At 39.0% G+C, this 14115-nt stretch overlaps 1 protein-coding gene across 1 annotated transcript in view; it reads left to right on the top strand.

Moving 5' to 3' along the window:
• The window catches only part of LOC107670431 (teneurin-4-like), a 232390-nt gene that overhangs the window by 214594 nt on the left and 3681 nt on the right, over positions 1–14115 (top strand). Inside the window, 3 exon segments of the mRNA XM_016463037.1 lie at positions 5320–5616; positions 6451–8065; positions 10399–10541. Of these exon segments, the coding sequence (XP_016318523.1) occupies positions 5320–5616; positions 6451–8065; positions 10399–10541 (2055 nt within the window).

Below are 14115 nucleotides of genomic sequence, written 5' to 3'. Positions count from 1 at the left end.
ATATATATATATATATATATATATATATATATATATATATATACAGTGCCCTCCATAAGTATTGGGACAGTAATGAAAAAATTCCTTTGCTTGCTGTGGAGTCAAGACATCTGCAAATATGATTAAAGATGAATATGAGACAAAACTACAGAATGTCACATTTTATTATTGGGTGTTTCAACACATACATGTTTTACCAGATAATAAGGACAGCACTTTTACAGTTCATCCCACTATCTGATGTGGGAATAAGTATTGGAACAGTTGAACAGTTGAAGGCAGATGTAAAAGACTAAAAGCTATTATTTAGTTGCGGATCCCTTGCGTGCAATCACAGCAGTGAGTCTGCGACCCATAGACATCACCAGACTCTTGGTCTCATCTTTTAAAATGCTTTTCCCAGCCTTTATTGCAGCCAATTCCAACTGTTGCTTGTTTTAGGGAGTTTCTGCCTTTAGTCTCTTCAGCTCGTGAAATTAATGTTCAATCAGATTTAAATCTGGAGATTGATTTGGCCAATCTAAGACTTTCCATTTCTTTGCCCTGATAAACTCCTTGACTGAACTGGCAGGGTGTTTTGGGTCATTGTCCTGATGCAATATGAAGCGCTTTCTGATGAGACTGGTGGCATTTTCTTGAATATTGGTAGCCAAGATGTTTGTGTACACTTCTGCATTCATTCTGCTTCTGTCATCAATACATTAAGTCATCAGTAAATTTGAGAGGGCCTGTTCCAGAGACAGCCATGCATGCCCATGCCATGACACCACCTCCACCAGGCTGTATGCTCAGGATCATTTACAGTTCCCTTTTTTCTCTACGCTTTTGCTTTATATATATATGTGTGTGTGTGTGTGTGTGTGTGTGTGTGTGTATTTTATATATGTATTTATATATAGGTTTTCAAAACTGTCCTGGAGCACCGCAGCACTGTCTCCCTCATCTAACACTCTCAATTCAACTCGTCAGTTCATTAGTAAGGACTTTAAGACCTGAAGTGGGTCAGAAAAGGTGAAGAGAGTTGAGAGAAAATATGATGCATGTCAGATCTGCGTCACGTTCAGCAGTGGCAGCTCTTAAAGAAAAAGCAGACAAAATTACCTAATAACCAGTTGCTGTGATGTCTTTCAATCAAAGAACAAATGCAAAAAGAGGAAATCAATAACTTTTATAGCTTTAAGGATTCATCTATATTTCATTTAGAATTTAGTGATTGACAACTTCAAATTCAATTTCTGTATATTTCTGCTGAAGGGCACAGGTAAATATGACATTTATTATAATTGGTTTATGTGAAGATTGTTTTAAGTTCACTTAAGTCATTTTTTTAAAGTCTAATAAATGTTAAAATTGATAGCTCTCAATTTTACTATAATGTTGAATAGCTATAGTCAGTGGTTAAATATTAGGGGGAAAAGAAATTTTATAGAGACATCAGTAGCATTGGTATCAGTGATACTGGCCTCAGTCATAAAAAAAGATGCCATTAAACAAATATAAAAAATATACTGTCTTTATGTTGTTTGTACATTACTTTGAAGATTTAATGTGAAATTATTGCAATATTAAATTATATTTAAAAACTTTAATGTTAGGTGGGATTTCTTACAAAATTTGCTATTAATTAGTACATTTTTTAATCGATTAACAGCACTAATATGTACTTTGATATATGAAAACCCCTTTGAGTGCAGACTGTGGAAAGGCTCGGCTTATAAGGTGTGTGTTATATGAGCGGTGAAGCTGCTGGCTTTGAGAATGTTTGTCAAGTTGACATGAAGCCAAGAGAATTAAGAGCAGAACAGAAAGAGATTTGAATAGACACATTTACAAAAGCATATATGGTTTTACAATGACTCTTTAGGAAAATTATATTACAATGATTTCAACCATATAGTATATCAATGACTTTTAATGTGTGCATTCATATGCTTTCCCACAGTTCAGTTAACAAAGATTCTATGAGGTGTCATACTAACCGAAAGATAAAAGACTTCCAATTACAATATTGTGATGCATAACGATCCATTGAATCTTTAGATTTATATTGCAGTGTATTTTGAATGAAGATAGTTGGTGTTGGTGACACCCAGCCCTAGTAGAAATGTGGGTCACTAGCAGCCTGAAGTATTACTGTGGTCACATGTCCATCACATTGGCTACTACACACCATCAAGAACAGCTGCCAGGCCACCAAAATTATTCTTGTCTCCATAGCAACCACATCTCCTGACAACAACAGAGCTCTGGAAAAATAGTAGTGTAAATTGTCCCCTCACAGCGAACTCAAATCCCAAAAACCACTGAAGGCTTAAATGCAAGGCCTCGACTGACAGTTCTCTAAATGTTTGCTTTACATTATTAGACCGGTGTCCTATACTGCCTCCAAACAAACAAAACCAACACGTGGGCTAGTGTGTTTACTGAAGGAAGCGACAAATCGCACTGAGCAAACAAGATTACAGTTCTTACCACAGCAGCGGATGAAGAAAATTATAAATGAATGGCAAAGCAACAAGCAAATATTGGATTTGAAGAAAAACTTGAATAAATTTTTTATGACAGCGGAGAAGAAAATCAAATGCTATTTGACAGATTTGTTGACTTTTCGAATATGGAATGGGAAATTTCAATTATTGATGGTGATTTATGAAAACAAACGTTACTTACAATTATTTATTCATTGCCAAAAGTGCATTAGTGACAGTCCTAAGATATTCTCGTAATTAGCCGAGTTATGAAAAAAAGTGTTGTCTTTTGTTCCTAGTTTTAATCGTTGTTTGTTTGACAAACAGGAGTCGGGTAATCTCAAAGTAGTTGTATTTTGATCAGCAAAGCATGCAAATTTCATCCGGCTGTCAAAGAAGGGAGGGAGAAACATGGCGAGTGTCTGTCTAACATTCCCCAATACAGTGTGTGAATTATACAATAACTTTTCTGGAATTTCAGTAAGCAAAACATCAACTATAAAGGATAGTTCACCCAAAAATGACAATTCTGTCATTTACTCTCATGTTTTTCAAACACGTATAACTTCATTTCTTTAATGAAAGACTAAAGGAGATGTTTTACAGAATGTCCATGCTGCTTTTTTCTGTACAATGAAAGGGAATAGCACCTATAACCAGTTTCTTCTTATTATTAATGTTGAATATTATTAATGCTTAATATTTTTGTGGAAACAAGGATACATTTTTTTTTTCAGGAATTGATGAATGGAAAGTTCAAAATAGCAGCAAATATTTGAAACAGAAATCTTTTAAATGTTGTAAATGTCTTTTATCTGTCACTTTTGATCAATTCAGTGCATCCTACCTGAATTAGTGCTTATCTTTTATTTATCTTACTAACCCCAAACTTTTGAATAATAGTAAAAAAAAATGTATTTTCTTAGTGTGGGTTCTTAGACACCCTCAAACCCCCTGTTTTTCCCACCCTGCCCCAGTCCAATCTCCTTCCTCCCACCATATCTGCTTTCCTAAAGCTTAGTCCATTTAAAGGAATGTCCAATTTAAGACATTCCCCTTGAGTGGGTTTCCATTCTCCAGAGACCCAGGATCTCACTGCCAAAAGAGCTTTTTTTCCAGCCCGTTGGGCCTCTGCTCAACCAGAGCCTGGCATGAGCATCCAGCCTTCCCTTGCATTCTCTCTTCATTTTTTTTTAACCTGTCGCTTCAGTCCCCTGTCATCCTACTCTGGACAAATCGGCCCTTGACAAAAGTTCTCTCATCCTCAGAGCCATAAAAGCCTGGCTTTTTGATGCCTTGGAATGTCTAGTAAATAACACTTAAGTGAATTGTGTAACCAAAAAGAATAGCAGAAATAATAACTGTTTTCGAACTGGTTTTCGAACAAGATGGATGGATGGATGGATGGGTGGGTGGGTGGATGAATAAAATTGATTGATTGATGTATTGATTCTTTGAGTAAGTTCTCAATCTTGATATCTTCAGCTCAAAGAGTCAAGCTGTAGAGAGAAATAGGGGCCATGTTCATCAGTAGGTGGGTGAGGCTTAAAGGAGTGGGGAGGGAAAAAATATCTGCCCTTTATTCTGTCAACCTCTTTGTTCTGTCACCCCCACTGGGAATTCTCCTATTCATGAGCTGCTTGCTTTTAGTGTAAAATAATCCTCTCAATTAGGTATTAGTGACATTAATTGGCCCCAGTGTAATTGTCCCTTCACAGATGAGAGCTCCCAGCATGCCCAAGAGGAGGAGAGAGAGCGAAAGCTTGCTTGCTGCTCTTTCCCCCATCCGCCATACCGCTGGACCAAAGCCAACAACAACTCGCAAAATCACTTTAAGACTCTGTTAAGCCTTGCCAGCAGTGAGCCAAGCCGGGTACCAGAGTACCTGATGAGAAAAACCAAGATCAATTAAGGACACATTACACTGATAAGAGATATGGGGAAATTAGTGTTTAATTATAATGCATTTCAAAGACTGTCTGGCTTCCAGATGGTTGTTTGGTCAATACTCATTCAACCCTGTAGACATAATACGACAAAGTGGTATATGCTTGGAAAAAAGAAAGTTTCACGGCGAATTTTGAGATTGCATTCCTGCTAGACTTAGAAACGTGCTAATAAGCATTTTTTGTAAATGTATTAGCCAGTTTCATAGTACTTTTGGGTTACCGAGTAGAGTGCTATTTATTTTTGCATTGTAATTCTCAACAGCAAGTGTAGGTTTTTTGTGGACCTGCTAATACAATGTTGATATTTAGTTAGGTCTAGCTGGATGCCCCATTTATTATCCACCAATACCTAAATTCACATCGCAGCAATAAAGATTCTAGTGCATTGTGCCAAGGGTTGAAGGTATTAAGGCCTCTAAATCCTTGATCGCCCCCTGCTTTGACCTGTGTGTGCCTTTGGGATTACTTGTCATGTAGGACTAGTTCTCAGCTCTGATCTCAGCATGTTCCGGGGTCAGAGGGCTCTGCACATTCGGACTGAGCCAAAAACTCAGTATGACATGTCATTCAAACAATGTAGTGGGCTTTGAACTTCATATGCACCTCAAGTGCCATTGTTTTCCTCCTGCTTCAAATACAATGGAAGTTATCCACCCCTCAATAATTCCTTCCATAAAGGCATGACGAATTAGTATACTGAGAGCTTCTCTCATTCTTTTTGTTTTAACATGCAGCAAACAAAGAAATCAGTCAGTTAAAAAGCTTGTGGCCTCTGGAGGTATGCAGTTGAAAGTAAAAAATCATAAAACTTAATTTGAGTTTCAGAGAAGACAGGTAATGCTATCAAGTCCATGTGTCGAATTCAGAGGCCTAATATTCCTATCTTCCTTTTTGTGGTATAGGTTCATAACAGGAACTTGTTATCCATGGATTTTGACAGAGTAACCAGGACTGAGAAAGTCTATGATGACCACAGGAAGTTCACCTTGAGGATTCACTATGACCATGCTGGAAGACCTACTTTGTGGGCACCAAGTAGTCGGCTAAACGGTGTCAATGTCACCTACTCACCAGGTGGCCACATCGCAGGCATCCAAAGGGGCAGTATGTCAGTCCGAATGGAATATGACCAAAATGGGAGAATCACCTCAAAGATATTTGCAGATGGAAAGTCATGGAGCTACACCTACCTTGAAAAAGTAAGTATCTTTATCTGGAAAATTATCAGGTTGAAAAATAATTGCTAGTTCTCTTTTTTTCTGCAGAGATCTCTTTGTTGAACCCTGTTAATTTGTTACATTAATAAGCTTTAACCTTATGTGCTTTAGCAATGATCCCTGTCTAATGTGCAGCTTATGTTATGCATTGATACCGCATGCAGCCTGACAACTAATTTGTTCCTAAAATATCACTGAAAAAAGTAAAATGTCACTGTCTTGTTAATTAGAACCAATATCTGAGAAATGCAAGATCTTACTGTGTAATTCGAAAATGGCAGCTGTTTAGTACATTGAAATGCTGACATCCCAATACATGGGTTTAAAAGTATTGATTGTAAGCTCTAAATTCACTCTATTTAATGTTTCTTGCCATTCTAACATGACCATGTGCTGGTAAGATCAATTACTTCAAAGTAAAAAAAAGAAGAAGAAGAGCTGTTTCCTGTTAAAATATAAACTCCAGAATATCCTCCCACTGACCTCCATATAAGGTGACATTATTAAAAATGGTATCAGGGGAGGGGGGGTATGATGACTTAATGAGATTTTGCCCTTCTTCATTTTTCAGTCAGTGTTGTAGAGCAGCATATTTGTAATTTTTATGCACCCTGAAGTGATTCTGTGACACCCTACAGTTTGTTGTGCAGTTAGTCATGTGGTGCAATGTGACTCCTGGATACTTAGTGACCTTTACTTTCACTGGGTGGAGAATTTCACATTTAACTGTTTGAAGTGCTCTCGGAATGTGTTGGGAATTACTATGCTTCATTAAATCAGCTTACTGAGCATCATTTTGTCATTTTCCTTTGGCAGTCCATGGTGCTGCTGCTATACAGCCAGCGACAATACATCTTCGAGTTTGACAAGAACGATCGCCTCTCTTCAGTAACAATGCCCAATGTGGCCAGGCAGACCTTGGAGACCACCCGTTCCATCGGCTATTACAGAAACGCATACAAGCCACCTGAGGGCAACGCCACAGTTTTGCAAGATTACAGCGAAGATGGACTGCTCCTGCAAACCATCCACCAAGGAATGGGCCGTAGAGTCATTTACAAGTATGGGAAACTCTCCCGTCTGCTAGAAATCCTTTATGATACAACACGGATTGCCTTTTCTTACGATGAATCTGCAGGCATGCTGAAAACGGTGGGGCTTCAAAGTGAAGGCTTTGCATGTACCATACGCTACAGGCAGATCGGACCACTCATCGACAGACAGATCTTTCGTTTCAGTGAGGAGGGCATGGTGAACGCTCGGTTTGACTACAACTATGACAACAGCTTCCGAGTCACCAGCATGCAAGCCGTCATCAATGAAACCCCCTTGCCTATTGACCTCTATCGCTACGATGACGTGTCAGGCAAAACTGAGCAGTTTGGCAAGTTTGGAGTCATCTACTATGACATTAACCAGATCATTACCACAGCTGTCATGACTCACACCAAACACTTTGATGCCTATGGACGAGTTAAAGAGGTGCAGTATGAGATTTTCCGTTCGCTGATGTTCTGGATGATGGTACAGTACGACAACATGGGGAGAGTGGTGGCCAAGGAGCTTAAAGTGGGGCCCTATGCAAATACCACCCGTTACACCTACGAGTATGATGCTGATGGCCAACTCCAGGTGGTGTCCATCAACGACAAGCCTCTTTGGCGCTACAGCTATGATCTGAATGGAAATTTGCACCTCCTTAGTCCTGGTAATAGTGCCAGACTTACACCGCTACGCTATGACATTCGGGACCGCATTACTCGATTAGGTGATGTGCAGTACCGGTTGGACGAGGATGGATTCCTCAGGCAGAGAGGCAATGACTTCTTTGAGTATAACTCTGCTGGATTGCTTGTTAAAGCCTACAACAAAGTTAACGGATGGACCATCAAGTACCGCTATGATGGCTTGGGCAGGAGAGTGTCCAGTCGAAGCAGCCAAGGCCACCATCTGCAGTTCTTCTACGCAGACTTGTCCAGTCCCACCAGAGTCACGCACATGTACAATCACTCAAGCTCAGAGATCACCTCACTCTACTATGACCTTCAGGGCCACCTCTTTGCTATGGAATTGAGCAGTGGAGATGAGTTCTACGTGGCCTGCGACAACATCGGTACACCGTTGGCTGTATTTAGTGGTGCCGGTCTCATGATCAAGCAGATCCTGCACACAGCTTTTGGGGAAGTGTATTTGGACTCCAACCCAAGTTTCCAGCTAGTTATAGGCTACCAGGGTGGCCTTTATGAGCCCCTTACAAAGCTTGTCCACATGGGACGCAGAGATTACGATGTTCTTGCAGGCCGATGGACCACTCCTGACCATGATGTTTGGAAGCGACTCAACAGCAACAACATTGTGCCCTTCAACCTCTACATGTTTAAGAACAACAACCCACTGAGCAACAACCAAGAAACCAAGTGCTACATGACAGGTAAACACATCATTTCTAATAAATCTTGTGTTGGAACACACTGAGGTTAACATTATTTAATACATCAGTCCATCCATCTATTATCCAAATTGCTTGTCCTGTGTAGGGTCATAGGGCTGAGGAAGCCTATCCCAGCGCGTCGGGCCAAAGGCTGGGAGGGCTATTAAATAGCCTGTAAATAACTTAACTGTTACATTTTACCTTCAGCAATCTAAAACACCACGAGCACCTGGTGCCAAGAATCTTTGCACTAGAGTGATTATTTTTCAGGCTCTCGTCCCAGCCCCAGCCCCAACTTGGGGTGATCTTGCCTCCACATACACTGCTTGTGAGCAATGACAGCACAACAAAGTCCCCTTTGTTCTTCATTCAGGTTGTTCCTCTGAAATATCCCATCAGTCTTTGCTTCCCCAGCCTGTGCAGGAGGTAAATAGTAGTGAATGCTCCCCAGTGTTAGACAAATAATACAGAGGAGTCCATGGAACTAGAAGCTAGGGGCTGATTCACTTTTTCTCTCCACTTACTCAAAGAAAACAAAATAGTATAGTCACATTTGTATTCTATAACAGTGAATGCATGCTGGTTTTTGACTGAAATCAAAGCCTTGGTTCGTGCCCTTGCTATCAAAGGAAATTAATGCTATAGAATCACAATATCGGTTGTTTGTTAGAGCAGCCTTGTTCTAGTGTGTTCCTTTGTGTATTTCCTTTGAGTATCCTGTCGAAAAGATTTGTGGTGAGATGAGCCCTTGTTCTCTGAAAATTCATATGCAATATTCATACACTGAGCTTATTTGGAGTGCTGTAGCAACCCTGCCCCTAACCCTTACCTTGGATGCAGCAAAAGTGAACCTCGTGAGAGTTTTCCAGAACAATTTTTACCTTTCATGTAGCACCACTACAAAATACTATACCTGGTTACTTGCTTATGTTGTGCATTGTATGCCATTCTCCAAAATGGAACGGTGTTGTGTTTCTTATGATTTTTCTTGTGAAAATCTGGTTAATTATGCTCACCAGCAAATAAGCACACACTGGTGCACCAACTATACCAGAACTAACCAGCATTTTCTAAACTAGCATGTGCTACTGTAGTTTTTCTGGCTTTTCAGAAGAATATAGCATATGCATGCTAATATTACTGCAGACTAGCCATATTTTAAGCTCAGCTAAACACCTAGCCGCTAGGCTGTAGCCTACATCATTAAAGTTAGCTTTGAAGAAGGAAATCTAAAAATTATGTTGGATATTAGATGTACTTGAGTGGGCTGTCAGCCTTTTATGAATGATGGCATTGACATTTTCATTTCTCTGAAATACAGAAGGGTCCTTTCATTGTCCTTAATCAAATTCATATTTAAAACAACTCTGTCAAGTGACACAGCCTTAAATAAAGGAGCAGTCGTCAGTGTGCACTTAATTGTTATAGCAATGTCTCTTCGAACTATGACTAATGTGTTTGATGCAGCAGGGAAAAATCAAAAGGCCATTTGATTTTGGTAAGGTTCATACTCTCTGTATATTATAATATGAATCTCTATTCATGCTAATGCCTATGAATATGCACAAAAACAAAAATACATTTTCTGATTATAGAAAGGGTGACACATATGGTCACAGCATGAAACATGTATGATTATCAAGCACTTGATCTCAAACATCAAGTTTCTCACATGCCGAATGTAATTTTATAGTTTTTTTATGTGTGGACAAAATGCTACAAATTATCATCTTTTTTTGGAGATTTGCCGCTTCCTGTGGAGGATTAATCATATTTAGTCCAGTCTCTGAAACTAGTGTTGTCTGTAATAACTGCGGGAGCTTATTTCAAGAAGAAGCTCACTTGGCATGTGTCCTGATTCGCAATGAATCACGCTTTTGTGGTGTAGTTCACCCCAAATAGACAAAAACAAAAATACATTTTCTGATTATAGAAAGGGTGACACATATGGTCACAGCATGAAACATGTATGATTATCAAGCACTTGATCTCAAACATCAAGTTTCTCACATGCCGAATGTAATTTTATAGTTTTTTTATGTGTGGACAAAATGCTACAAATTATCATCTTTTTTTGGAGATTTGCCGCTTCCTGTGGAGGATTAATCATATTTAGTCCAGTCTCTGAAACTAGTGTTGCCTGTAATAACTGCGGGAGCTTATTTCAAGAAGAAGCTCACTTGGCATGTGTCCTGATTCGCAATGAATCAAGCTTTTGTGGTGTAGTTCACCCCAAATAGAGTAAATTATTATACAGGCATTATCACTGAGTGCTGCAGTTACCTTTTGCTCTGCTGAAAGTGTATTTCATCGCAGCATTTCTCTTTCAACAGATGTTAACAGCTGGCTAGTGACATTTGGTTTCCAGCTATACAATGTCATCCCTGGCTACCACAAACCTGCCATGGACACCATGGAGCCTTCTTACGAGCTCATTCACACTCAGATGAAGACTCAGGAGTGGGATAGCACCAAGGTAATTCATCCAACAAATTTGTCTTTTTGTTTGCCCACCGCTTTAAAAACACACCTGGCCTTTGACTCCAGCTTCAGACGTTATTTGCAGTACCTTGACCTTTTAGTTTGCCGTCTCCCAAAGGAGTTCACAGCAATCAACACAGATGCTCGTGCGAATAAGCGTGGCCTCTGCTCTGGCTCCTCAAGCCAAGGGAAAGGGGTCAAGCTAAAGAGCCCTTGTAATAGGACTGCCATTAGGGAAATTCACTCCAGATTTCCTCCAGCAGCAGCCATTGATTTCAGCTCAGTCTTTCACACTCTTTAGCTCTCTAAAAGATGTTGTCTCCCTCTATTTCGCTATCTTTATGCTTCTTTGTCTCAATGCTCCCTTTTTTTCTCAGCCTCAGACATGCACTGATTATCGAGCCTCCTTTAATCCATCTGAATAATTGAGAAGCCAGTTGGACATGGTGGCGGCTCTTTTGGCTGTTGTTAAGGACACCTTACCTCTTAAGCTGTCCTGGCTCAAACTAATGGTTCTTTCAAGAAGATAAAGGGTATATAGGGCTTCACAGTATTATTGGTAGCTGACATGTCAAATACTTTTGGGAAGTTGGCATATCCTTCCGTGTGAAATGCTGTACTCCATCTAAAATTATTTTAAATAGTTTTTTTGCAATATTATCACAGTATTGATAATAGTTTAACTTTGAAATCACAGGAATAAATTACATTATAAAATATATTAAAATAGAACAGTTATTTTAAATTGTAGCATTATTTTACTGTATTTTTTATCAAGTCATTAGAACAGCCATTTAATACATTACCCATTTTTTTGAATATCTAATGAAAATATATATTGTGTTGATAGCGTTTTATAAAATCACTCGTGCCATGATGTAAAATTTTTGTTGTACTGCCCACCCCTAGGGCCTATATAGATGTATAAAAGCAATTTAAACTAATTGAATTTTAAAACGAATAGGCTTGTATGGTAAGTCCAGTCCCAGTCCAGAAGGTAAGAACTTCCATTCCACGCGTCAAACAGTATAAGCAGCACAACCTCAAACTATCAGGCTCTATAATAAGCAAGCATTTGAGGCTGAGCGACATGGGTGAGCCTCAGACAGCTGAGATATGAGATTTTAAATCTAATGCGATGGAGCTATTTGAAGCCGTCAGCCTGGCAGGTTTCATATGGCTTTCACACATTCAAGGAGAACTGAAGTATCCAAAAAAATGACTTTCAAGTTTTAGACACCCCAGATTTTGTTTTTATTTAGTTGAGTTGTGAGGGAAAACAGTCTCTTTCAGAGAGATCTGTTTGGTTTTGACGGCCATACAGGCTCATCTCCCAACAGAGTACCTCTGTTGTAGAAGGTATTAAACCAGACTTATCCTAATGAATTCTCTTTTGGGAACCAGTCATTATAATTTAATCAAGAGCACACAGTCTCCTCTCGTAGCGTGCTCTTGCATACAAAGCTGTTTAAATTGTCAGACCATGTATTTTAAAAGTCTTCACCGATGCAAAGCATAAAAACAGTTACTTGTGGCCACTGGATCCAACCATCAACAGAGTGGAAAATAAACTTTTCTAGAAGTGAAAAGTTAAAAGAATTGCACTCAAAGGTTTGTTTCTTTGGGAGTGGTGTGAGCTGACTTCAAATCAACTTGGACACAATGCAAAGATGCAACGATGGACTCTGTTGGGCAGCAATCTCAACCCTCAAGGGAGACTCCCACTCTATCATGTAGCTCGTAGGGTTCCTCTCCTATGGGAACCTCAGAAGTGCATCCAATACCTCTTTCAAGGCTTCTCTCAAAAGAGCCTAATTCAATTCCAAACCCTAGCTTGAATTTTCCATTTCAAATGATTTTTTATATTCTTTACGAGACCATAAAACTTTTGAATGTTTACTCTGAGACTGAAATTTTACTGTCGAAGTGAGACCGAAAAGGAACAATCTGTGTCCCGCAGCCCTTTGCATAGTCAAGCCTACTGAGTTACCCATAAATCAGCTCTCTCTAGCTCAACCCCACACGCAGATTTTTCCCTTTTATTAGGGGGCAGTAAACAATTCTAATTGCCAACCAATTTGCCTTTTGGCAATGTAATTGTGGGGTCATTTATGGGCTTTTAAAGCAGCTGCATTAAAAAAAATCTAATGGCCTTGGAGCTGTTCTGCTGCTCTTTTGAGAGTCTAAAGTGGGTTGTTTATTCCATAATGCCCATGTTACATTTACAAGACCTGCAGTGCAGAGTATCTGAAGGCATAGAGGAAATGACCCTTCATTACTAGCTATTTTTGCTCCAATTTCTTTCTGGCTGAAATTTCATATTTTACAACTATTAACAAACCTACTACCATGTACCCACACAAGAACAACTGAATGAGTCTTACAAAGAACATGGGTTATATTAAAATTAGTGTGACATTATTTTCATGACCATTAATTCTCTCCAAGATCTTATTAACAGTATGTCATTACCAAATTAACATTCTGATTAAATATAGACATTACAACCACTGTGTATTCATTACTATTTACATTATTAAAGGGCTAATATAACAAAATATGTCATAATGTAATTTACATTTATGTTTATTTTTATGAACTAATCCTTTAAAAAAAGTGCTTAATTGTCATAGACAAAAACTGTCCCAATGGAATTAATGGTGACAACGTTAGGCTTTTCATTTTATAAAATACTTTGTTGTCATTTTTACAAAATATAATTGAATATAGATTTTGAATTTTGGTGTGTAATATTGACTTTGGCTTTGAGATTCACCTGCTCAGTCCTGTGTTCTTACTCTCAGCCATCACTTTCTAATTCAATTGGAGGTTTTTTGGATAGGAGTTCTGCTGCTTCTAACACTGAGCGTGATGGATTTAGTGCTCTGAAAATGTCCAGCAACAGCTGGATAGTGAGCTCTGACTTTTTAATCACTCTTTTTCTCCTTGCCGTTTAGACTCCCAGGGTCTTAAAGACCTATGTGGATAAGAAATTATGTATATGTGCTGGCTGAAATCCACTGGATGTCCGCAGATTGATTTTGACTTTGATCAGAGCCCTGCACTGATAGGCCTCCATGCTGTCTGACCACCCAGTGCTATTTGAATGATGTATTTCTTTTCCTTTTTTTGGTCAGAGAAAAGTCAAATAGGTAGGTTGCAGCATAGACAACCCCCACCATCCGTTTATCTCTCTGTGCCCTCTGAACTGTGACCAGAATAAAAAGGCTGGTGGAGTAAACAAACATATTGTGGTGCGGTGTGAAGTATACCTCTAAGGCAAGGCATTCCGTTAAATGCTTAAAATATTTCCTTTAAGTACTGTAAATTTAATGTGAATAGCAGCTCTAGTAATTTTATCTTGAAGATTTCAACAGTTTGAGACAATGCAGAGATCTCTTCTGAAATCCTAGAGAAGGTACATATGAGATTACCAGGGTATTTTAATCAGGAGAAACATGTGAGGTACAGGAGACTCCATTTGCTGTCCATTTAATCTCATCACTGTCTAGGAAAAACAACTGAGTCATTAAAGAGACCTTTTGTTTCTTTCCAAGTTCAGTAACTTA

This window comes from Sinocyclocheilus anshuiensis, unplaced genomic scaffold (assembly GCF_001515605.1).
Source record: "Sinocyclocheilus anshuiensis isolate Anshui unplaced genomic scaffold, SAMN03320099.WGS_v1.1 scaffold513, whole genome shotgun sequence".
Classification (NCBI taxonomy): Eukaryota; Metazoa; Chordata; class Actinopteri; order Cypriniformes; family Cyprinidae; genus Sinocyclocheilus; species Sinocyclocheilus anshuiensis.
This window is presented reverse-complemented; position numbering and strand designations above follow the sequence as displayed.